This window comes from Galeopterus variegatus, unplaced genomic scaffold, assembly GCF_000696425.1.
Source record: "Galeopterus variegatus unplaced genomic scaffold, G_variegatus-3.0.2 Scaffold2030, whole genome shotgun sequence".
Taxonomy (NCBI): Eukaryota; Metazoa; Chordata; class Mammalia; order Dermoptera; family Cynocephalidae; genus Galeopterus; species Galeopterus variegatus.
The window spans coordinates 179,771-207,386 of NW_007728141.1; the positions used below are offsets into that span (position 1 = coordinate 179,771).

The following is a 27,616-nucleotide window of genomic DNA, read 5'->3' on the forward strand; positions in this document are numbered from 1 at the left end:
CTCCAAAGATATACATGTGGTCAAGATGCTCAACTTCATTAGTCATTAGGGAAATGCAAACCAAAATCACAGTGATGTACTACCTCATACCCACTAGGATATCAATAATGAAATAGTAAGAAAACAAGTGTGAGCAAGGATGTGGAAAGACTGGAAGCTTTGTGCCTTACTGGGAGTTCCTCAAAGAGTTAAACCATAGAGTTCCCATATGACCCAGCAATTCTGTTCCAAGAGAACTGAAAACACATTTTCATACAAAAACATTTACACTGATGTTCATAGCAGCCTTGTTCATAATAACCCCAAAGTGGAACCAATTCAAATGCTCACCAAGTGTGAATGAAGAAATAAAATGTGTATCCAATAGAATATTATTTAACCATTAAAAAGAATAAAGTCCTGATACATGCTATGAGATGGATGAACCTCAAAAACTTTGTGCTAAATTAAAGAAGCCAGACACAAAAGGCTGCATATTGTATAAATCCAATTGCATGAAATGTTCGGGATAGACAAATCCACGGGGATGGAAAGTAGATTAATGGTTTCCAGAGGCTGGAGGGAGGAGATGGGGGAGGAATGGGAATTGACTGCTACTGGGTATGGGATTTCTTTTTTGGGGTCATGAAATTGTTCTGGAATTACAGAATAATAATTGATGAGCAATTTTGTGACTATACTATAAACCACTGCAGTGTATATTTTTAAATGGTGTACTTTATGGTATAGAATTATACCTCAATAAAGCTGCTATTAAAAAAATAAATATCCACAGTGCTCAAAGAAAAAACTGGAGTGTGCATCGATGCCAGGGGTAAGCATGGCTCCAGAGCTTTCCCTTGTGGGCAAAAAGAGGCTGGTTACTGCCCCTGGGATCCCAGGTGGGTCTTGCTTTCTCCACCAGTGTCTCCAGTGTCTCAGAAGCTAAAATTTGGTGACTGAACTCCTTTCATCAGTCACTAGCTGTGTTTTGGGGATGGCACCATAAGTCTGAGACAGAGTGTGGCCCCCGTGTGCTCCAGCCTTACTGTTATAGTGCTGCTGACTCAGGAAGTGCCAGAGTAATACTGTGGCTTCGAGTTAAGGACACTTATTATTGAGATATCTATTGTTTATTTTTCTCTACATTAGCACCCATAGCTACATGAACAAATGAATTTATTCACCATAAATGCAATATTTATGGAGTAGATTACATTACAGTAAATGCGGGGATTCAACTGTGAATGTGACATGACACTGACAATTAAACATACCAATAGAGAATGTATTTAAGTGAGAGGCTTTTACACTGGAGTTGTCATATTTTCTATATGTGGAAGAATGTACAGGGTAGATTGATTGCCTTGACAGCCACCATTAATAACCACCCTGTGTCCACATCCTTTTCCCTATAACACTGTAGTCTCCTTTTATTCTTTCCCCAGGCTGGCCTTTTGGCTTTCGTTCACCAATAGAATATGGTGGAAATAATGATGTGCAGTTCTGAGTTTAGACTTCAAGAGTCATTGAACACTTTTTTTGTGTTCTCCAGATCCTGCCTGTGACATGTGCAAAAGCCATAGTTAACCACCTTGAGGATAAGAAATCATGTAGAGCAGAACCAAGACAGCCCAGTTGTTCGAGCCAAGGCCCCAGACATATGAAAGAACCCAGCTGGGATCAGCTACCAGCCAACTCACAGCTTACTGCAGACGCATAGATGAGCCCAGTTGAGATCAGCCAAGCCCAGCAGAGCCATCATCTATCCATAGACTCACAACCAAAAGTAAGTGGTGGTTGTTTAAAACGCTATGTTTTGGTGTTGTTTTTTATGCAGCAGTAGATACACATCAGAGCACAGATGAAAGGGACTGACAGAAGCTTGGGTGGATCAAAGGAGCCTTCCTGGAAGAAGTGACATTTATGCTATTAATCAAAAGATGAATAGGAGTTAGCCAGGGAAAGGAGAGAACCGAGGGAACCTGTGTATGTGGGTGGTGGTGGTGGTGATGGTGTGTGTGTCTGTGTGTTTTGGAGGAGAGGATTAGGATAAAGAGAAACAGGAAGGAAGGATCTAAGTAGGTGAGGAAATATTATTTAAAAAGTGCATGAGGTGAGATGGTCTATGAGGCTGGAGTGTGATGTGTGAGCCGTACTAGGAGATAAAGCTTGGGGGTTGTGTAGGGACGAAATCATGAGTGATCTCCAACATTTATTACAGGGTTTAGACTTGAGGATGGATGGGGTCAATTAGACTTTTAACACCATTTTTGCATTTGTATGGTTAGTCTAACTACAATATGGGAAAATAGATAAGTGATTTAGGATTATTTACAAGAACCTTGGCAAGTGGGAGGGGATGGTGGCCTGAACTTAGATAACCAGAATAGGGGATAGAAAGCAAATGAATCTGAGGGCTGTCACAGGGTCAGAACTGACCTCACTTGGTGATTTATTGGAAAAGGGGTGAGGGAGAAGGATCTGTCAAGGATGATGTCGTGTTTTGGCTTGGGCAACTGGATTGGAACTGGTTTTGTTCACGTAGAAAACAAAGGAGGTGGAGAAACTTTGTGGGTAACCCAAAGCCAGTTTGGTGCATACTGTATGTGACAGATTGTATTTTCCAAGTATGGCCATGCCCGTATATTTATTTCATTCCTATGTTAGTCCATTTCTGTAGCTTATACCTGAAACTGTGCAATTTATAAAGAAATGGAATTTATTTCTTATAGTTTTGGAAGCTGGGAAGTCCAAGGTCCAGGGAACGCATCTGGTGAAGACCTTCTTTTGGATGGGAAAATCTACAGTGTCCCATGGTGACCAGGATGTCACATGGTGAGAATGGGCTGAGTAAGAGAGAGCTAGCTTTCTCACTTCCTCTCCTTGTAAAGCCATCAGAACTATGCCCATTACTCCATGAATGGACCAATCCATTCACTAGAGCACTATCCTCACAATCTAATCTCCTCTTAAAGGCTCACCTTTCAAATATCATAACTGGATTTCCCAACCTTCTTAGCACTGTTACAATGGGGTTCAAGCTTCCAATATGAACTTTTTGGGGACACATTTGACCCNAGATGAGATCAGCCAAGCCCAGCAGAGCCATCATCTATCCATAGACTCACAACCAAAAGTAAGTGGTGGTTGTTTAAAACACTATGTTTTGGTGTTGTTTTTTATGCAGCAGTAGATACACATCAGAGCACAGATGAAAGGGACTGACAGAAGCTTGGGTGGATCAAAGGAGCCTTCCTGGAAGAAGTGACATTTATGCTATTAATCAAAAGATGAATAGGAGTTAGCCAGGGAAAGGAGAGAACCGAGGGAACCTGTGTATGTGGGTGGTGGTGGTGGTGATGGTGTGTGTGTCTGTGTGTTTTGGAGGAGAGGATTAGGATAAAGAGAAACAGGAAGGAAGGATCTAAGTAGGTGAGGAAATATTATTTAAAAAGTGCATGAGGTGAGATGGTCTATGAGGCTGGAGTGTGATGTGTGAGCCGTACTAGGAGATAAAGCTTGGGGGTTGTGTAGGGACGAAATCATGAGTGATCTCCAACATTTATTACAGGGTTTAGACTTGAGGATGGATGGGGTCAATTAGACTTTTAACACCATTTTTGCATTTGTATGGTTAGTCTAACTACAATATGGGAAAATAGATAAGTGATTTAGGATTATTTACAAGAACCTTGGCAAGTGGGAGGGGATGGTGGCCTGAACTTAGATAACCAGAATAGGGGATAGAAAGCAAATGAATCTGAGGGCTGTCACAGGGTCAGAACTGACCTCACTTGGTGATTTATTGGAAAAGGGGTGAGGGAGAAGGATCTGTCAAGGATGATGTCGTGTTTTGGCTTGGGCAACTGGATTGGAACTGGTTTTGTTCACGTAGAAAACAAAGGAGGTGCTATTTAAAAAGTGCATGAGGTGAGATGGTCTATGAGGCTGGAGTGTGATGTGTGAGCCGTACTAGGAGATAAAGCTGGGGGGTTGTGTAGGGATGAAATCATGAGTGATCTCAAACATTTATTACAGGGTTTAGACTTGAGGATGGATGGGCTCAATTAGACTTTTAACACCATTTTTGCATTTGTATGGTTAGTCTAGCTACAATATGGGAAAATAGATAAGTGATTTAGGACTATTTACGAGAAACTTGGCAAGTGGGAGGGGATGGTGGCCTGAACTTAGATAACCAGAATAGGGGATAGAAAGCAAATGAATCTGAGGGCTGTCACAGGGTCAGAACTGACCCGACTTGGTGATTTATTGGAAAAGGGGTGAGGGAGAAGGATCTGTCAAGGATGATGTTGTGTTTTGGCTTGGGCAACTGGATTGGAACTGGTTTTGTTCACGTAGAAAACAAAGGAGGTGGAGAAACTTTGTGGGTAACCCAAAGCCAGTTTGGTGCATACTGTATGTGACAGATTGTATTTTCCAAGTATGGCCATGCCCGTATATTTATTTCATTCCTATGTTAGTCCATTTCTGTAGCTTATACCTGAAACTGTGCAATTTATAAAGAAATGGAATTTATTTCTTATAGTTTTGGAAGCTGGGAAGTCCAAGGTCCAGGGAACGCATCTGGTGAAGACCTTCTTTTGGATGGGAAAATCTACAGTGTCCCATGGTGACCAGGATGTCACATGGTGAGAATGGGCTGAGTAAGAGAGAGCTAGCTTTCTCACTTCCTCTCCTTGTAAAGCCATCAGAACTATGCCCATTACTCCATGAATGGACCAATCCATTCACTAGAGCACTATCTTCACAATCTAATCTCCTCTTAAAGGCTCACCTTTCAAATATCATAACTGGATTTCCCAACCTTCTTAGCACTGTTACAATGGGGTTCAAGCTTCCAATATGAACTTTTTGGGGACACATTTGACCCATAACAATCCTTGATTTTCTTCAGTGTGACCAACATTGCTCCCAAAGTGAGATAAGGTCCATTTCACAATCTAATCTCCTCTTAAAGGCTCACCTTTCAAATACCATAACTGGATTTCCCAACCTTCTTAGCACTGTTACAATGGGGTTCAAGCTTCCAATATGAACTTTTGGGGGACACATTTGACCTATAACAATCCTTGATTTTCTTCAGTGTGACCAACATTGCTCCCAAAGTGAGATAAGGTCCATTTTCGTTCCTTCACCTTGAATGGAGGGGCTTGTGACAGACCAATGAATAGAGTCTGGCATAAGTGATTTACGCACCTTTGAGGTTCAGCTGTAAGAATATTGTCAGTTCCTGTCTGACTCTAAGCAGGCTCACTTTTAGAATCTAGCATCCATGCTGTGGAAAGTCCAAGCCATATGGAGAAGGCACACATGGAGTTCCAGCCCAGAGCCCCAACTAGTCTCCCAGCTGATACATCATCAACCACCAGACATGTGAGTGGATTCCAGCCCTAATCCTTCTAATCTTTCAGCAGAAGCCCCAGACATCGTGCAGTAGAGACAAGCCATCTCCGCTCTGCTCTGTCTGAATTCCTGACCCAAAAGAGCTATGAGAGATAAGAGATCATTTCTATTGTTTCAAGTCACTAGATTAGGAGTAATTTGTAACACAATAGATCACTAATACTCAGCATTTGAGGTGTCTCTGGGACACTCACATAGAACTCACATGTACATTTCTTTTCCCATCAATATTGCAGACTCTTTTAAAAAAAAAAAATGTGTTGTAAGAAAATTCACATCAAGCGCTCTTTCAGTTCTTGTCATTTGCACTATTTGTCAGGAAAACCTTTGACCATTTTGCCTTCCCTAGCTTTGCTCAAGGAAGGAAGAAGGCAAGGGAGGAAGGAAGGGAGGCTCTGTGTTACGGAAGCAATGGCAAGTGCAATGCTACTCTTGGATGCAGGGTGGCAGGAGGACAGCAGTGACAACTGTGTTCTCTGGCACAAGCACACAGCCTCCTGATTTCCTGCGCAGGCACAGATGTGCTCTGCCAGGGTGGGCATTATGGCCCTGAAGACTGGCATTATGCCTGCTCCCACCGCCCTCCCTGTCAAAAGAAGTTTGGCTCTGAGAAATAACAGCTGGGTTGTGTTAAGAAATTTTTATTGTTTCCTTTGGATTTGTGATGAAAGCACATAAAATTACAAGTGGAAGAAACATCATGCCACAAAATTGCATAGAATTATTACAAAAATGTGAATTATGCATTTTAAATAATTTGAGAAAGAAGAACCAAAATATGTACATTTTAAGAGCATCAAATACTTTGTCCTGTCTTTTTTTTTTTTTAATTTCTTAATAGGCAAAAATCACAATGTCCAATCCATCACAAACAATATTAACACAGTGCCCAAGCGCAACATTAAATACAAAGTAATGCAAGCAATGGCCCTTTCTTTAGAAATTATTTAATGACTGCTTATCTATCACAGGAGTATTAATCAATGTATAGTGATACTAAAATGTTAAAATGAAATGTTAAAAACCCAAAACACATGGTATATCTATTAGAACTTTGAAAATGGGTTTACATGGCCAAAACCACGCTATTCTCAGTAGTGTAAAGATATCAGAGGGACACAGTCTAATTTAATACACATCTCTACTCTCTATTATAGGAAAAACCACATTACAGAATTTCACACATTCAACAAAGAACAAGGCAAATACATAAAGGCACAATACTGCACATCATATAGAACCCTTTTCTTTATCTTAGTCTATTTCAAGTAATATTAATATTAATAAATGACAGTATCACTCTAGTAGTTTCAATGATGCAAGATGGACAGTGTTACACACTACCCCACAACTGCAAAAAGTGTCATTGTACAGATATAAAAATGTGATTACAGTAAATGGCCAAATACAAACGTATTGTCAAATGACTGGAGTCACTAAGATAATGAAATCCAACTACCAAAATGGTTCTGTGTAGGTCAAGATTATTCAACCTCAGTCTATCTCTGGACTAAAATGTGATACGATCTTCTGTAATAATCACCATTGTGTTTGGTTATGAATGCTATTATTAGTTCATTCTTATGCAATTTTAGACAATCTGTAATTTTGTTTATAAAAGTGCAGCATTCAATTTTGGCCATTCTCGCTTCTTTTTGATTAATGCCTTTCTTTCAAAGTGCAAAAGTAGAATGATTTACAAAAGATTTCTCTTTTAGTGGAAGTTAAGTTTTATTAAGTGTCTGATTAACACCTCAAATCTTTCAGATCAAAATATAATCATCTTTAAAGAGGACCTGATTATCCTCTCATGTCTCACTAGATGTGTTTTTTAAATCAAACTCTCTTTCCTAAAGTTTGAACTAAGACTTCACTGCGATTAAAACTTAATTGTGACCCCTAGTTATTGCTTAAAGTTAAATAAAATAATTTCCATAAAAATATTATATTTCTGAAATACAATTTTCAGGACACAAGTGTTTTACTAAGCTAGAATCAGACAGGTTTATTTTAAAATAAAATAAAGCTGCGAGCATCTTCCTTCTGGGCCTTAACTTCAAAGTTCTTTGTGTTACTCTCTAAATTATATTTTTCTCTATATAATTATTCTTTCTTAATTAAGACCTTTCAATAATGTTTTTGATAAATTTAACCATAATACAGTTTGTTTTTCTTATGCCACCTAAAATAAGAACTTAAAAAGACACAGTTAAGTGAATTAAATGTACATAGTAAATACATAATATGTTAGAATAAATTGAAATCTGTCAGACTTAAAAATTATGGAAGAAACTAATAAATTTCCATATTACTCTCCTATACATTTTGTATATTATGACCATTAAAACAAACTTAAAATCTAATACTTTAATCCAATTTCGATCCTGAAAAATATAAATCAAATTCATATATAAATTCTAAATCTACCTCAACTTGCATGAATGGCTCCATCAATTGTTTCTTAGACTTTTCATATAATCTAAAATCCATGTAATCTAGATGTTTGACCCTTTTCTTCTCTATCAATTTATCCCTGAATTCGGTTTTAAGTCTTGTGGAAGAGATTTGGGTCATTGCCAATTAATGAGCATACATCTATACTCCTGTGTGTGTGTGTGTATGCATTTATATGGCTGAGTGTGTACATATATACATGGAGATAATATATATCATTTATATGTGGTCTGTGTATTCTCTAGATAAATATTCAATCTTTTTCTCTATATTAAAAATAAATGAACCATAAAACATGTCAGACAGCAAAATAACCACCGGAACCTGTTCACTCTGATTGAATTTCTGCTTAACATACATCAGCTCAACTATCTTTATTCAACAGAACAGACCTGTTGTAGTTATTTGACCATTTCAGGCCAACCAATGAATACCCAGAATTTGAGTGCAAGTAGTCAATTCAGATATCACACTGCCTGGAAGTGTGCAGCCCATTTGCTCATGCAGCCAAATGTACAATCCATATTGCTAAGTCTTGGAATGGCTTCACTGGGCAAGGATACAGTCAAGTGATTTTTTTTTCAAAAAAGAAAATCAGTTTATTTGAGTCACTAAGGAATCTAATAAAACTATGTGAACAACACATACACTGATGCCTCAATTGATAAGTAAATTAGCAAACTGCAAGCCACCAGTGCTTGCAAAGCAAAGGATGAAACAATTCAATATGCACGTTAACTTGAAGATATAGTAGTTGAGGGGCAGTTAGAAAAAAAAGATGCTCAAAGTTGGCTGTTCAATAGTGTTAAATAGTGCTATGCATTTCTCAAACTATTTCTATTACTTTGAAATACTTTACACCCGAGCTTCACATAGAAACATGAGCTCAATTTTCTTCAAAGAAGACACATCCTTCATTAAATGCTTCATAGAGCCTGGAAGTTGCCTGCTTTGAATTTACTATTGGAAAGGAAACAAAAATCCCACATACATGCTCTCTTCACTAGCAGACCTGCAGTAGTTTCCACATGACACAAGAGCCTGAGCATGGGACCTCTGCATAGATCTTTCTGGAACTGTCCCTTTGGTGTGGATGTTAGGCTAAGGGATGCTTCTCAGGAAGATGGTCTTGGGCAGTGATCTTGGTAATAAGAGAGTCTGATGAAGCTTGAGTGGCCATGCACGTTCTGAAGGCCTGGCAGGAGCAATCACAGCGGAGTATCAAACTCCTTTCCTGGGTTGTCTTCTTCCAGCTCCTCACTGGAGGGAGGCTTGTGGTTCACTTTTCCAGGGTCTGAGGCCAGGGAGGGAGGGGCAGAACCGTGATTGCTGTCTTCACTGATCTTCCCTTTCATGGCTTCCTGCACAAACTCCAAAATCTCGAGGGGCAGTCTTTTGAACTTGTCTTGGTATTCTTGCTCTAGCTCCACCTGCAGCTGGGAGACATCAAGAAAGGAGAATGATTTGAGGTCATTTAGGTTTCTATACCCACCCACAGAGAACGTTTGAAAGAGATGTACAAAGAGGGGGGAAGGAATAAATTAATTGAAAATGTTATTCACTAGTCACCTATAGAGAAGATGTAAAATTGAGTTTGAGTTGGATACATCATTTGTCCGTAGCTGAAAGTCAAGTTCAGGTTATGTGTGGCGTAGTAGGGCTAAAGACTTGGAATAAAATAAATAAATATACCTACAATCAACACACTATCACACACACACATATACAGGAATTCTTCTGAAAAAGTTTACAGAAGTAGGTAATGTACAATGACCTGAAGTTCTCACACTTAGGACTTGAAAGCTATTGATAACTGAGAGTGCCAAGGTCGGCCTGAACTGGGCTGGGGAAGCCAAAGCTGGGTGCTTCTAAAGAGAAGCTCAACGTGTTTTTACAAAGTGAATAATCCCATGTAACCAACTTTCACTTTTATTCTAACTGTTTTCATCACCTCTTTATTTTGATTCCTCGTTCATTCTAATTTTTATTTGTCTTGCAAATGGTTTTTAGCTACCTTTTAAACAGTCTGGTACCTGCTTTATGCCTTGGAGAATTTTCAGACTTTTAAAAGTCACAGAAACCTTTGTTTAAATGAAGACTTACGTGGAGACCCTAGTCATAAAATAATGGGAAAAACTGGGATACTCTGGGCAGAAGTGGGGTGAGGGTGGGAGCAACTGTGAGAGCTGCCTGCTGAGCACAGTTGAATTTTTAATAAAATTCTCTCTGCTTATTGAATGGTGTTCAAGAGACATAATCTTAGAAACAGTATGTGAGACTGAGTGCTTTTTTCCCGTTCTTATTAGCCTTGAGGCAACATTTCTTAAGGTGTGTCTTTAAAAAGTATAAGTAATTTCTTTTTGTGCTTCACAGACTTTAAGGTGCACACAAGTCATCTGGAATCCTGATCCTGATTCGGATTCAGGAGGTCTGGGTGGGCTGTGTGATGCTGCATTTCTCAGCAGCTCTGGGGTGATACTGATGCAGCTGGTCTGTTTTGACCACCCTGATTACTCCCCATCCAGGTTCTACTCTGAGCCCAAATTCTACTTGTCTCGATCCTGGCGGTATGTTCTCCACCTGCAGCTTTTGGTGCAGTCTCTGGGGCTTGCTGACCCCTGGACTGAAGCCAGTCCTCAGGGCAGCTGCCCCTCTCTGTGAGTCTTCTGGTCAGTATCAGCTGCTTGAGATCTTTGTCTTTGGTTCAACCACTTTTGCTCTTGCTTCTGTGCCAGAGAAATTTTGCCAAGGCTTACTTATTTAATCTATAATAAATAATCTCTTACCTGTAATTCTAAAATCTCCAAAATTCTGAAATCCAGAAGTTGTTTATTTTTTTTAATTTTTATAAATTTGTGGCAAACTCATTGACATGATCTGATATGGGGCTGTTATTTATAATCAATGCACTTTATTCCCGACATATTAATTTTTTTGATTGTGAAGATTATCCAGGCCTCCCTGGAATGTAATGCTCATGGTATATGCATCATATTGCTTTTCTAAAATCAGAAAGGTCTTAAATTCTGAAAAACAACAGGTCCCCAAAATCTCAGATAATAGATTGTGGATCTTGTTTAAATGATTTTCTCTCACATCAAAAGGTGTCTGATAAAAATGGCTTAGACTGAGTATTGAAAGTAAACTATTCTCCCCAGATATAAAATGTGGGGTATTTATGAGTATGTTGTGCTAGCACACGAGTTCTCACATGTGCTGTGAGTGGGTACTCAGCCCTCACCAGGAACATAGGCCCGCCCTCAGTGCCGGGCACATGCAAAGCACCAAAGAATCAAAGACAAGAAGACAATTGCTAATTCTTTTCCTGCTGTCCCAACAAGTTAGAATGAAGTGGGGCTTTTACAATGCACCCTCTTTTGCATGAGTGAAATCTCAGCCTGGTGTCTGACAGTTCCCTTCACTATATTCACGTCTCATCATCAGTTCACTTCAGCTATAATTCAGCAACACGTGCAGTTCAAGTTTCCTTTCCAAGGAAGGTAGGAAAAGGGAGAAAAGCAAGAAACCCTGTTTTGAGGAAACAGCAGATGGCTGTTTTCATTTAGGTTGGACTGGGGACCTTCAATGATGGCTATATTGTACCTGAACTAGCAGACGATTTCTCTTAGGTTAATGGTCATTGGTGGGTAAGACCCCATGGTGCTTGATAAGTGCCGTTTTTTAATTGAATTATTTAAAATATAAGAAGAAAAGAAAAAGTAAAATGTGAGAAAATGCCAAATACTTAACCCAGCTCTTTTGAATATTTTAACCATTTAATTTTAGTAATTTATTTTTATTATTTTATTTTATTTTTTGCTTTTTTGTGACCGGTAAGGGGATCGCAACCTTTGGCTTGGTGTCGTCCGCACCGCGCTCAGCCAGGGAGTGCACCAGCCATCCCTATATAGGATCCGAACCCACGGTGGGAGCGCTGCTGCGCTCCCAGCGCTGCACTTTCCCGAGTGAGCCACGGGGTCAGCCCAATGGAATTATTTAAAAAATAAGAAGAAAAGAAAAAGTAAAATGTGAGAAAATGCCAAATACTTAACCCAGCTCTTTTGAATATTTTAACTATTTTAGTAATTTAATTTTAATGATTTTTAATAACTTATAATAATTGACCCAGTTGTGGCTAAGTCAGTATTTTAGTGCATTCTTCCTTTTATCATGGGATAGTAGTAGATTTTATTGTATTCTAAAGTAAGTCAGTGCCTTTTGATGTATATTAAATGCCATATATTTCACTCCTTTCAAAAAGTCATTCCATCATTAATGAATTAATTTCAAAATTGTATTTATTGTTAAATTTCAAGTTAGAGCCTTTTTTTGTTTTTCTTCTTAGAAACTAAATACTTGTTCATTGTAAGAAAATATGGAGAATATGCAGGGCAATATCTGGCTCCATTCCAACAAAGCCTGTCTGTCCGTAGTCTAGAGCTATTCTAGCACAAGGGTTGCAGGCCATGTACAAAAAAACAAGAGTGGTGAGGACTTTGAGGAGCTCGAGGGGACAGGCCCCATCTAAAGGGGGTGTCCACAACTCAGTTCTAGCTGATACTTGTCAGATTCTTGTTTTTTAAGAGAAGTCAGAAATCCAAATTTTCATGTGAGAGCTTCTGATTTTTTGTTGTTGGCAGCAATCAATTCAAATCACATTCGTAAGCCCCACTGGGCTCATGAGGAGTTTATAACCTCTGTCCTAGCAGATTTAAACCTGGCTTAGACCAGAGGACTTGGGAAGTTCAGTCCCACTGTGGAATTCCAGTTTGGATCTTTCTTAATTTTACTTTCCCACAATCCTGAGCTTAGATAGTCCTCTATAGATCAGGGCTTCCTCTTGACCGATCCGTTTTGGGATTCAGTGTCAGCATATCTAATTGCCACATTCTGGTTCTTGTACTTAAACATGTTGAGTTTTTACTCTGTGTAACTCAAACTTTGTGTTAGGTGGGAATGGTAGGTTGATTGCACAAATAGCAGTAATTCTTCACCCTTCCTTGCCACAGCCTGTGCTGAATGACTTTGTGGCACCAGCAAGGAGTGGGGTGTGTTTCTCTTCTCCTTGAATCTGGGGGAGGTCTTGTGATTTGTTTCATCCAGTGGAATGTGCCAGAAGTGACAATTTGCAGTACTGAGTCTAGATGTCAAAAGGCCTTGTATGCATCGGCTCTCACTGTCGGAAGCTTGCTCAGCCTTTAAGTGAATAAGCTCAGGCTAGCCTGCTGGAGGAGGAGACACATGGCCCAGTTACACCCCTCCCCAGCACTTCAATTGAGTATCAGATGTGAAAGTGAAGCTATTCTAAACCAGCTAGCCCCTAGCTGACCTACCAGCTAAACACAGGCATGAACAAGGCTACTGAGATGAGCTAAGCCTGAGCCTGACCAGAATTGCCTAGCCAGTTCATAGACTCGTGAACTTAGTACAGACACTTTTCAACCTACAATGGGGTTGCACCATGATAAACCCATCAAAAGTTGAAAATATCCTAAGTCAAAAAAGCATTTAATACACCTAACCTACTGAATATCATAGCTTAGCCTAGCCTACCTTAAACATGCTCAAAACCACTTATTAAATTAGCCTATAGTTGGGCAAAATCATCTAACATAAAGCCTATTTTATAATCAAGTGTTGAATATCTCATGTACCTCATATAATTTATCGAACACTGTACATTATGTCAAAATTGCAATGGTTTTGTATCATTGTAAAGTTGAAAAAACTAACTCATAGAATGGGGGGATACAAAGGCGTCTCATATGGCCTGGCCCCCTGAAACACTCATAATTTCTTTCGGCTGGCCGCATACTTTCATTGCTGTGGCCTCAAAGCATATTCTTGGGGAAAAAAATCACTGCAGGTCAGATAGATTTTCAAGAAAAATCTGATTTTGTAGGCCAGGCCTTGGAGCTTTTCTACTACATTAGCAAACAGGTGTTCACTTGATCTTAAGTTTATAAGATCTCTTTTTGGAGAATGGGCAATAAAGAGGGAAGAACATGGTTGAACTTAACCTCTAAGATGACTTGTTACATTATACTGAGATATGAATAGATACGAGCATTGTCAGGGAGTTTGTAGTATTATAGGCTGAATTCTCAATTTGTCAATCCAGACTCACTTTCTTAGTTCACTTGATTTTCAAAAAAATGGTGCCCACTCATTGTTTCTGTGAACTCTGGGTAGTTAAGCAGTAAAAGTCAATATAGTCAAGTTCAAATGTGTTCAGTTCTGCTTGACTATGTTGTCAAAGATTTTTGTGCTTGGGATACTATTCTGACTCTGACATATTTTTCAACCATCTTAAGAAATAAAGCAAGAATTTGATCTACTTAAGGGAAGTTTTTAGATGCATAAATGTAAGTGAAGACCAAGGAGCAAGAAAAGTTACTCATGAAGATTAGCTTACAAACAAAAATAAAACCCAGTATAATATAAATGTGGCATAAATACAAAATAAGTTAAGTTGCTAAGTTATTAACCAGACACAATCAAAACCATCTTCCTAAGGAAACAAATTGGAACCAGGAAACAATAAGTTACAGCGTGGTAACAAAGACAGAAGAACTGCTAAGACTTAAAGAAAATGTAACTGGAGAATGCACAGATATTTGCTAGGTTTTCATAATTTGGAACTCAGATCCAGCATAGGTCATCTTGCCCAACTAAGTATATTAAAGACCTTAATATAAAATATAAAGTAATAAAAATCTTAGGAGAAAATCTAGGTGAATAATTGTATAATCACGGCGTACAGAGACAGCAAGACAGAAAAACCATAAGCTGTAAAGGGAACAATATAGGTATATTTATCAAAATGAAAATAATCTTCTTTTGTGAAAAGTGGGCAGAAAGCAAGCAATTCATAGGAAAATAAATGCAATATCTTATATATATATATATATGTATATATACCCATCTTATTAGCAATCAGAGAAATGCAATAGCACAACACCATTTTACTGGTAAAAAAATTTTTTTTAAAGGAGCAATAACATCTAGTAGGAAATTGACATTTCCAAACATTGGCAAAAAACATGCACAGCTTTTGACCCAGTAATTCCACTTTTGGGAATCTGGCCTGTAGAAATAAAAGCACCAACATATAGGTATGGATGCACTAGAGTACTTACTTCAGCATTACTTGTAGAGGCAAAACAAACAAAAAACCCAAACTAAACAAGACCAACCTGTGAAAACAACCTTAATTAATTTCAACTTTTTGCCACATATGCATTATCTATTGTGTATCTCAATATTTTTTGCTGAATCACTTGAAAATGCTTCAGACATCATCATGACATTTCATTCATAAATAGTACAACACACATCTCCTAAAAATAAAGATATTTTCCTACATCATGGCAATATCTTAATTATTTTAAGAAAATCAATAATTCCTTATGTTTTGTAACACTCATCCTTTTTCAAATTTTCCTTCCCTCCCAAATCTTTTCTAGCTTATTATTTTTGATCAGAATTCAAAGTTAATGTATTGCACTTGGTTATGTCTGTCTCGTTTTTCCCACTTGAATTATTTATTGTTTTAAAATTTTTATGATGAATTCTTTGAAGTTTTGTACAATTTCTTATAGAATGCCCACATTCTGAATTTCTCTGATGATTTGCTTGTGATATCATTTAAGTAGGTCCTCAGAACTTTACATTTCCTATAAACTAGAAGTTAAGAAGTCTGTAGGCTTGATTAAATGGAGTGTAACATTTGCTTTGGCAAGAATATTCAACATAAAAGGTATCCTCTTATAGCTCACATTGCAGCATATTAGTGGGTGCATAGTGTCGGGTGGTCTCATTACCAGTGATGCTGTTTGATCATCTGGGTAAAAGTGGTAAACACTGGATCCTAATTTTGTCAAAACATCTTTTTCCCTTTGCAATCGGCAATTATTCTGTGGGGTCAAACGCTGCATTCTTATAAAGGGTGCTAAATGCTTTCATGTAATGGATGATTCTTGGCCATGTCATTAGGGTAAATGGTAATTTTCTAATTTTTAGCTGGTATTCTTCCATAAGGAAGTGCTTTCCCTCCTCTATAAAGATGAACTACATTTCTTCCTGAAAAGGCAGGGTAAATGCTTAATTTTTTTCCTTTATAAGTTTTCTAAGTAAGGAGTTGGGGTAGAAATCATTTTGAATGATGACACATGAGTTTTCTTTTTCTTCTCTCTTTCTTTCTCAGAAAATAATTGCAGACCAATTTTTATTTATTCTTTGGGTTTAAATTAGTTCCAGCCATCATCTTTTTGATACTCAAATTGTTGATGTTTGACCAATGGGAGCCCTTCAGGCCAGCTCCTGGGTTTTTTTTTTTTTTTTTTTTTTTTTTTTTTTTTTTTTTGACATGCCTCTATTGTTTTGGGGGCATTTCCTTGCTTTTCTAGGGACAAGATGTCCCAGACATACTTGTATTTTCCTTGCTCCAGACCTGGAATCAGCCACTTTTCCAAGGTGCTCTGGTTCCTTCAGTGGAGAAGGCACTAATAAACCAAGTTCTGGATCCATAGTGCTCATTGCTACTGGAACATCACTGCTTCTAGGCAATATCAGTGAACATTAGGAAATACATTTTGAAAAATCATTAGTATATACTCAGATTTCAAATTTTTGATATTATATTTGTGCATCTTCATTCTTACTTCTTTGACTTTATATTGTATATCTTTTCTCTTACTGCTAAAATTTTGCTTACTGATAACATTAGCATATTTACTTACTTACTTTGTTAAAATATATAAAAAAATACAGAAATAGTTTCAATATTATGACCTATCAATAAAATAACCATGTGAAGCTTAAGACTTTTTTGAGTTTCTTTTTATTCGCAGACTGTTTCCCACTAAGGACGCACAATTATATTACCCTGCTAAAATTCACTTTGTATGTTTGTGTTACCTTTGATGCATACACAGGGTTATTTGTATTCATTTGTTTTCTCATTAGATATTTTATATTATTTCACATTTTTTCTTTTTTTCCTGGGATTATCTGCTATTTATATTTAAAATTTAATTCCTCACAGTCTTAACTCTTTTAAATTATAGCTCCTGGCCTTTGTGGGGTAGGTATGGTTATATGTACTGTAATTATCTTGCTTAAAATATTTTGAAATTTACTGCCAAAGATTACGAAAAATAGTAAAACTAACAAACAAAGAAACAATAAAAACATAAATAAAATCTAAGCATTTATGTACAATAAATCATAAGGCTTCTACTTAAATACATTGCAGTCAGATAAATATACACAAATAAATGGCTTTAAAAACAGGCAGAAATAATTATGCTATTGTGAGAAATGAAAAATATACTTACAGTTGTATATTTACTGTGATTCTAACTGTAAGAATACTTTTTAAAAATACAGAGCAGTTTTGAAAGGAAAAACTAAAATATAAACTATGTTGGGATTATGATTATTTTTTCTATTTCTCATTTTAATGGTAATGTGATTATTTTATTTTTAGAATGAAAATAGCATTCCAAAATGAAACCAAAATCTAATATATTTTTTAAAAATCCAAAAATATCCAGAACTCTGAATGTAAGATACAGTGACCAAAAAAATTTTATGAAGAATTACTGCACGGACTATAGTATTTTAACCTCAACATCATCAATTAGCTAAGAAGATCCTAATAACAATGGGAAAAACATTAAAAAATACATCCATAGAATGAGTGGTTTCAAAATTAGCCTGAGCAATCTTACAAGGCCTCATTTATTTTCAGAATAATCTTGCAAATTTTTATTTCAACCAAGAATAGAAATAACAGGATCATATAAAAATTAGAGTGAGGTCAGTCAGGTTACCAGAGGATTGTTGAAAAGTGACACTTAGAAAATGGGACTACATTATATATCCTAACCATTCCAGTTTTTGTTTGCTTATTTGTTTTTCTCTAAGTTTCCTTAGAGTAAATTGCAATGGGGGCCGGCCCCGTGGCTCACTCGGGAGAGTGCAGCGCTGGGAGCTCTGAGGCTGCAGGTTTGGATCCTATATAGGAATGGCTGGTGTGCTCACTGGCTGAGCGCAGTGCGGGCGACACCAAGCCAAGGGGTGCGATCCCCTTACCGATCACACACACACAAACACAAAAAAGAATAAATTGCAATGGGACTTTAGGTCAATATGGCTGACTGATGAAGAAATTCCTTTTCTATTCCAAACACAGGGAAATGCTGAATAAAACAGAAGACACACATTTATTTAAATTTATAGCTGAGTTTGAACATAAGGAAAGGAAATCCCTAAGTCAGAGAAATCACAAAGGAACTCAAAGATAAAAGGCTCGCAGGGCAGCAGAGTAGATTCTCCATCTTGAGGGACTGGGGTTTGAATGTTCTAAGAGGATGGGAGAGAAGAACTCAGAATGTTGGGTGTTGGAGAACTGAAACCAAACTCCCTGCATGAAGCCAGGGGTCTCCACCCTTGAAATAGGAACAAGGAAAACTCAAATTATGATCTTGGGCATGAAGTGAGGAAGTTAATAATTCATGAGGCCCACCGGAGAAAAATGTTCTCAAAGGGGATCAGAAACCCAAACCAAGACCACGAGTGAGGCAGTTTTTAAATGAACATTACCACTGTAAATTGAGTACCCAGTGCCAAAAAATGAAAGCAAAAACTGTTCAAAAATTGATAAAAGCCACAAAGTCCCAGCAGAGGCACAGCAAATTCAGGGTTTGGATTCTTCCACCATCCAGGGCAGGAGTGACACCTATAGACAAACTGTTCCCAGTAAACATGAGCTTAAGTTCAAAATTACAAACCACTCAAATAAAATGCAGCTTTTGTTAATCCAAGGTTGCCACTGACAGCTGAAATCTAAAGAAAAAGAGTAAAATGGTGATCAATATACGTATAGGTCAAAGTGGAAAATACCCGAGACCTAAAGAGAAATAAAACTCGTGTAGCTTTTTATCAGGTGCTGGAATATGGTGCACACCTATATATATTTTTTGTAGGTCTTCCTAAATAATCATATTTGCTTAAAAATAATATTAAAGTGAATTTTCATCTTGTGAACGGATGTGTTCATTGGAGGCTCTTGGGTGAAGGGCAGAATGAGGGTTGCAAGGTGAGCAGGAAAGGAAAGACACAGGTATCAAGGGCAAGTTAGGCAAAGTGCTAGGTGGATCCGAATACTGGATCAATAAAAGAGAAGAGACAGGAGCTAAGAGATCGTGTGATTTACCAAGCACAGTTCCTAACATGAATTTACGTTTTAAATTTTATTTCAAGTCAAAAGCCAAATGTGTTCTGGCATAGCTCTTGTGTGTAACCTCTTCTGTAAAAACACATACCCCATGAAAGTGCTGTACAGGAAATTTGCTCTTAAAACAGTGAAGAACATCACCACCTTGTCGTGACTTTTCCCTAGCTCCATTCCCATTTTTTTTTCTGTCCCTTCCCTAATATACCTGTCCTGAAACGTTACAATTTCCTAAATGTCCATACTTTATACCTCCTCTGAGTCTTGAAATGTATTTCAAACTTTCTTTTGTAACCATCTCACAGGCATCTAGAAATTACTGTAGAAACCTTGAAAAGGCGTGTTTAGCAATTATGTAGCCAAACATTCTGATACTTAGGAGTCTTGAAAAGGACTTTAGCAATTTAATATTAGAATCCTTTCCTTTTACTTCGTACAAACCTGTGTCCCAGAGAAGTTAGCGGCTTTCTCAAGGATATGGCTTGCTAGTAGCAAATCTAGAGCCAGAACCTAGTCAATTCTTCTGTGGTGGATTGACTGGATTAATGGCCCCTCTCTGCATCCACAGCCTTTGCCTTGTGACTCTAGAAAGCAACTTACTAAAGATGTAGAGTTTATTTCGTCATCTCCTAATGTGGTCACGCGACTGACTGTGGCCAATAGGATGTTAACATACATGGCCCAAGCAGAGACTTGAAAAAGACACTGTTTAGCTTTCGTTCCTGTTCCTCTGCGATTTCATGAGAACATGCTTGGACCAGTCTGGTAGAAGACGAGATATATTGAACAGAGCTGAGTCACCCCAATCATCCCAGCTTCATAGCCAACATCATCCTAGACTAGTCAGCATCCAGCTGATACCCAGTGATGTAAGCAAGAAAAACCAAGATCAGTAGAGCCTCCTGTCCAACCCATAATGAATCACAGATGTACGGACGAGCCCAGCCAAGCTCAGCCACACTCAGCCACACTCAGCCAAGGTCAGCTGACTCCCACAAATCCGTGAGCTAAATAAATGTTTACTATCATATGCCAGTGAAGTTTCGTGTCTGTTGTACAGTGTTACTGTAGCATTTCCATATGACTCCCATAATTGCTCTCAAAAGTGTGCCTTAAGGTCTGTGGCCTTGGCATGGAATAACTTATTTACCATGTTCTAGCAGTGAGACCCTTGTTGCCTTGTATACATACCCTAGCCATTCAGCATCTAAAGGCAACGTATACGCCAATGTAAGGCAGTAATTATGCTACTCCGCAAGCCACTTCATCCCAGCCAGCATATGGGCTCTAGGCCTTGAAATTTTGTGTCAGCGTGGAGTACTTTCCCTTACAGGGGCCTGCTATTAAGGCCTAGTGGTTTTCTATTTTTAGCTAGGTGTGCTTTCTATGGGAAAACTCAGCTGGGGTTGATTGTAGCTGGGAAAAAAAATGACCATGAATGAGGAAAACAATTTTAATTTTACCAAAACGATAATCATCTAGATAACAGTCCAGAGATACCTTGTTAAACAGAAAGTTACTATTGTATTTGAAATACCTAAAGACAGTCTAAGTCTTTGAAGACCTGTGATCGGGCTAAGGAAGCTTAAGAGATTTGTTTTATAATCTTGAGTGAATAAACATCTAGCACATTAATCAGGAAATCCCATCACTCAGGAAATGAGGATTCTGAAGCCTACCATCCAAGTGGTTTAAGTCAGAATCAAGATCTAAACACCAAACTCTCACCTCCCAATCCAGGGCTCCATCTCCACCATTCTAGGCCAACCCTATGTAAAAACAGGATTTGTGATGATCTCAGAAAGCCCATATTCTGTGTAACAAATAATTCCAGTGTATTTTCCCTGCATGTACAGGATTTCAAAGTTACTTTCACAAAATAATTGGGAAGTGTCTTTTGCTGAAAAGTGGTGCTGAGGAGGGGTCCCATAGCACAGGGTATTATTGACATATTATCCTCTTAATAATGAAGTGTGATTTTGTGGAAAACAGTAACTGTCAACCAGTTGCAATTAGCCTAGTCTATTTTCAAACCTGCTCTGAGCTTTTCTATTTGTGTTGGTCATGCTTGGGCTGCACTGGCTTTTCACTCCCCCTGTGTAATTTTTCAGTGTAGGACATGTTTATTTGGTCAGCTGCCTGTTTTCCTGTTTGCCATTGTGTTCAGTCTAATTTAATTATAAGAAAGGACAAGCAAATGGAAAACTAGAATATGAAAAAAATCATAGTTTAAAAGGAAAAAAATCTCTTGGGTATAACTGATCTAGTAAATATCACTAGTAAACAGGGAAATATAGAACCATAAATATAGTCATAGTAATATAATGATAGTAATAATTACAATTTACTAAATGCTTATCATGTGGCAGGCACTGTCCTCAGAACTTTACATGCATTAACCGACTACTTAATACATGTATATTAATTTCAGAATCTCTGAACTCAAATATCTATGGGGTCTAAGAAACAATGTAAATCTGTAAATTAGATCTGGTATAAGGCAATAGAGAGTAACGGGAACTGTGGCCAATTGAATCGTATTTCTTGTTTAAACACTCAAATTCAGAAATTTTAATACATTCCAATAGGCTCAATTGACTCTGCCAGTCACTGCTCTGTGGCCCCTCATTAGCTGCACTCTTAGGAGAAAGGGCACAAGAGCCAAGGCAACTTATGCCCACTCGAGAGAGGCTAAGAAAGACAACTTCAGAAGAGTCCCACCCTCTCAGCCACATAGATCCCACAAGAATCAGTAAGAAGCCTCAAGTCAATTGAAATAAAAGGCTGTTCATAGGCTAGTTATTTTTAGGTGAAGTGTGTATTTTTTTTTCAGTCATGTGCAGTGCCACCAATAGGGAAGAACTGAACTTACGTTATGAATTCAATTCTTACACTGAGTCACATCAGATAACAAAAGTGGTGCAGATGGCCCAGGCGACCTTCTCAGATAAGCTGGAGTCCCAGTGAAAGATCCTTTGCAGGAAGTTGAGGGTCTCCAAAGGCTTTTTCACACAGAGGTCCCACCCTTGTGTGGGTCTTGGTTCAGTTCAGAGTCCCCTCATCTGTGTTAACCTTTATGCTAACTCCTTTTGAGACTTACCAAGCATTAGTAATCACCCACCTTGCGCCCGAGCTACAACTCTCTCTCTACTCAAAGCCTGTGGCTCACATTTAGAAAACAAGAGACAGGCTGTGTCAAATGTCCTAGAATGAACTCAGCCATATCCCTGGAGAACGCCCTTCTCCTGATCACCTAAAATTAGTTTCAGTTTTTCTTTTTCTTTTTATAAGTGTATATTTCAAGAGTGGTTAGCTGTCCTAGGGTTTTATCAGGATAATTGATTTTGATGCTTAGGGAGTGAGACTGTCCTAATTATATAGTTACTCCTTCTAAACATGATGTTTATGTCTCCTGCTTAAATTGCTGTGGTTTTTGGCTGACCATTTACAATTTGATCTGAAAGGAAACTAGACATTTGTTTCTTGGCATCACAGGCATTTTGTGAAGCCTGATTACCATGCCTGAATTCTCTGCCCAAGATGATGTTGAATACTCGGATGGGTTTTCTCAGAGGGAGCAAACTGCAACAGAGCCAGGCCAGAAGGTAAAGGAGTGACAGGGCCTGAGTGGGAACTGTGGTGAATGCAGAAGGCATGCCTTGGTCACAAACAGCAGCTGCCCAATCTTGCCAGCTAGGTGACTGCACATGCCCAACACTGCCACTTCTGATTTTTCAAAAGACACCAGAAATCTGGATTTCGTATTAAATCTTTTGATTTGTCAGTGTTGGCATCTAAATTAGAAATTTACAAAATACCACGCAGGTCAATTTGCAACCTCTGGAGTATCTGAGTAATCTAGTCCATGTATTTCTCTTTGGGCTTGATAGACAAGTAGCCAAAAGTCTGCTGGAACCTCCCCACTCAGGAACTGGCCTCTGTCCTCTGCTTTGTTGCATAAGAGGATACGTGACCACACTGTGCTTGTCTTCGACAATGTAACTCTCACTACAAAGAGGAAGACATTTTCCTTCTCCATGAGGAAGCTTTTGATCCTATTCTAGAATAGAAGGCATTTGTGAAGGAATTCAGGACATCCCCCTCTTTTCCCATTTTCTCATTTGTCAAATGAGAGCGGTGATGTAACTGTGCTAATCCCACCCAATTGGGAATGGGAAACCTGATAAACCAAGTTGCAGGTTTTTTTTTTTTTTTTTTTTTTTTAAATAGAAATGCTCTTTTGTAAGTCTTCTAGCCCAGATCCTTCTGCTGATGGATTTATTTCTTCAAGAGGTCTGCAAAGGTGATTTGGAATAAAGAGTCATCATTTTACTGGCTTTACCTTTAGGTTCTTACATGAGTTGCAGTTGATTTAGAGTAATTCTCCATTTGAATTCCATTATCTTGGTCTACATTGCAGAAATTAACTAGCTATTCTCAAAATTTGTGTTCACCTTTCCATGGTGTCTGCTATGCCTGGATGCAGCTGCCTAAGCCACAGACAATGTTTATAAGTCCTCTAAAATGTCTTTGGGTGGCCATTTGACTAGTTCTTGCCAATGAAATGTCAAGGCAGGGCTTTTTAGAGGCATACAGGTCATCTCTACTGTCTCCTTCCCTTTTCCAACAAGGTCCTAGGGTAGATAGAGCCACATCATGAAAGGAACCTGGTTCTCTGAATCACCATGTGGAAATAAGCTGTTCATTAGCTAGGAACAATGATGTTGGACTGTTACATGAAAAAGAAATATAATTCTGTTTACAAGCCATAGGCATTTTGGTGCTGTTTGTCATAGCAGCTAGTGTTATGCTAACCAATACATTCTCATGTATATAATCTGTGTTGCATGATTTACATTGAGGTTAGGGGAATGAGGAATATGGACCTACATATTACTAGTGTTTCTCCTATTTATGATTCATCTTTATTAGCCAATTTTTATTCCATAATGACAGCTACTTAAGGTTGCTGGGGGCTTTTTTTGGTTATTCTGAATTTAAAGTAGAATTAGAGAATAATCATAACTAGAAATCTTGAGTACTTTATAGATATTTTATAGCTATAAGAGAGAAAGAGCTAGTGTTATGAAACCCAGGGGCGTTATTACTTTCCATCAATCTTTATCTCTTTCTCTTCTACAAGGAAAATGCAGGGATGAAAAAATTTTCCCTTTTCTTCCACTGTTATCACTGGATTAAAGTATATACGGAACCTTTAGTGTATGGCTCTAGTGAAGTTACTCTTGTAAGAACAGGAATGGGCGACTTCCATTCAGTACTATTGCAAATCAATTTTAAAACATTATTTCTTTTTCTTTTTCTTGGATAATAAGGCAGAGCTAGTTACCTAAATCTTACTTTCTGCTTCTACCTTCCCGTCAGGTAACCATACCTTGGCAGATTTAATTATGGGGCTGTTGCCAAAAATTTGGAGATTTTTTCAAATAACTAAATCTAGGGGATTAAAAGTCCTCCTGATGAATAATAGGCAACCCTATTTACACAGGGGTAAATGGCTTTACAGAAAGTTATGGCTGATCTTACTGATGGTAGGAAAATCTACTAGATTCTACCAAGCTTGTTCTGGTTCTCAGCTGGCCATTCCAACCTCAAATCATAGAACGTACTCTGATATTTGCAGTACTGGATTAGACGGCAAATGCCACTGATTCATGGCTCATTCTCTGCTTACATTTACTTTTTTTTTTTTGCCTTCACTCTCTCACATATTCATTGAGTTATTCATTCATTTATCCAAAATGTATTGGGTGCACTTCTACATCCCTGTCACTGTGACAAATGCTAGACACGGAGACATGAGTGAGGGAGAATGTGAAACATAAAAAAATGATGTGGTAAGCTGAGACAAGCTCCATGATAAAATTATATGCAACATATACTGTTAGCACAAGGGAGGGAGTGATCACCTGTCCTTGACATCACAGAGAAGGAGTCACCTAAGACCAGTCCTTTTGCACTTCATCAAAGGCCTGCCATAACACTTCCCCTTTTCTCTTTGAAGGACATTCAATGACATTCTAAAGTGACTAAAAAGGAAAAATAACAAGAACTCTGAATTGTTTTTTAAAAACCTGTACATGTTTTTTAAGTGTATGTTAAGTAGAATAAAACACCCCAGAAGATGGAAATATCCCTTGACATAGCAGACTTCAATGACCTATCAATAATAAAAAACATCATTACATGCACAATTTTTCATAGTGCAATATAAAATATCATTCAAAAAAACCTATCAACCTAACCTCGACCTATGGATGACCATCTTTCAATACATTTTAATCAATACATGTCAATCAAATATGAAAGAATTTTCCACTGTGGATAGAAGATTCCAGTCGTGAGTCATCTGCCTTCTTTGGAAGTGGACAAAACTTCCTCTGTGTATCTTTTTCAGTTAGAAGTAGATTGAAAATATATTTCAAGGCCTCTTAACATTTTCTTTATCTGAAGAGTATAGCATATTTCTTTTTGGTAATAATGGTAAAAGATAAAAATGATTAGGGCAGAGGCAAGCATAGTGTGTGAGGTTGTACAGAGCAGAGGTTCTCAGATTGTGGTCTCCAGAACAACAGCATCCAAACACCAGCATCAGCATTTCCTGGGGTCTTGTTAGAAGTGCAAGTTCTCAGGCCCACCCCCAAATTAATCAGAAACTGGGGACAGGAGCCTAGTTACCTGTGTGTTTTTAAATCTCCTAGCTAATTTTGATGAATCCCAAAGTTTGAGAACCACTGACTTAGAGCTTGAAGAAGCCAAGCAGATGATTCTTATTTACATGAATTGTTGAGAATCATTCATGTATTTGATAATTAAGTCTTGCCAAAAAGTAGTGTAAGATTTGGAAAATATTTTCTTTTTTTTTTTTTTTTTTTTTTTTTTTTTTTTTTTTCCGTGTCCGGCAACGGATCGCAACCCTCAGTGTTGCCCCCGTACCGGACCGGGGACCGGCAACGGGATCGCAAGCCTCGGTGTTGCTCCCGCGCCTCGCTCAGCCAGTGAGCGGGAACCGGTCTGTATGTTGGATCCGAACCCTTGGATGGGAGCGCCGCCGCGCTTCCCAAGCGGCGCACTATCCAGTGCGCCACCGGGCCGGCCCATGGAAAATATTTTCTAAACCCAAACACACTTTATTATTATCAGATACAGGTTACCAGGTTTAGTGCCAGTGACATTTGAATTATTGAGGCTGTAGCATTATACTCTTGAGGAGTTTCTCACCCAGTTCTGAAGCCGATGTGGTGGTGATTGTCAGTGCCCAGCCTGTAACCCTTTGGTCTGACCATTGTAGGGCAGACTGCCCTAATTCCTGCCGCCTGCTTTCTCTGGCAGAGCGCAGAACTGGCTGAAAGTGCCACCCAACAGGTGATGTATGCATACCCCAGTTTCCTTACCCTTGCATGGAACAGTGCTAAGGTGCATGTTCTACACAGTCTCCAGAGTTTCCTAGTGGGACTGAACGCCAGCTGTTCACAGTTGTAACTTGCTTGAGAAAAGCACGCCTTTGATTGGCTGCCTTCTCTTTCCTGCCTTACCTCTCTACTCTCCTTTCGCTTTCCTGGGATCACTGCTCAGAAACACTAATTGTCCTCAAATCCTTGTATCACTGTTTGCTCTTGGGGGAACTTAAACTAAGACATTATCTTAGTACTTAGTTTGAATGCATTGGCTGGCATTTATTGGGTGGAAAAATTGCAGGGTTTTCTTACGGTTTTTGGATTGATGTGTCCTAGTCACTGATTGCACGTTGATATTATTTGACGTGCTTATGAACTACTTGAGCTGGAGATCTAAAATAGTCAAATGACTACATTTAGATTGAAAAATATCCATTCCTTTCTGAATCTACACAGACCTAATTGACCTTGCAACCGATTAAATTCAAGCAGCATCCAAGTAAATTTGAATTTGGATACCTTTTGGATACCTTAACCTCAGTGGTCATATATAATGTAACAGAAGTCTAACCAGCTGTGAAATTATTTCCATGGAGAAGAGAAATTGATGTACAGGAAAAAAGACGGGCTGTGGCGCAACTGTGACCAGCATAGTGTTGATACGCTATTTTCATGCAGCAGCATGTAGAATAGACAGATAAACTAAACTGCCAGTTGGTCCTGGTGTTTTTGTTACATAACATTTCAAGTGAAAGAAAAGGCTGTCAAGCAAAATTATGCTGAACATTTAAATAAATAAATCATGCGTGACATAGTGAATATATTCAAAAGCAGTTTATCTCATCGAAACAAGACTAAATGTATTCTACAAGAGGAAACATGTTACTGCAGTGTATTCAATAGTGAAGGTATAATGCTATCTGTAAGAAAATAGCTTTTGCATTACAATGATAATTTAATAATAATACCAGAGATACAATGTATTTTTAAAGGAAAAGTCTTCTGTAGTAAAATAAATATTTAGTATCCAATTGTCACAATATATATTTATTTCTTATGGTTTTCCAATAAATCAAAAGTTCATTGACATTTTTTCTCT

General features: G+C 38.2%; 1 protein-coding gene across 1 annotated transcript in view; it reads right to left on the reverse strand.

Annotated features, from left to right (window-relative positions):
- Positions 1-6,030: 6,030 nt before the first annotated feature.
- PLCB1 (phospholipase C, beta 1 (phosphoinositide-specific)) overlaps positions 6,031-27,616 on the reverse strand; it is a 283,385-nt gene continuing 261,799 nt past the window's right edge. Inside the window, 1 exon segment of the mRNA XM_008580123.1 lies at positions 6,031-9,299. Within this exon segment, the coding sequence (XP_008578345.1) occupies positions 9,072-9,299 (228 nt within the window). The 3' untranslated portion in view covers positions 6,031-9,071.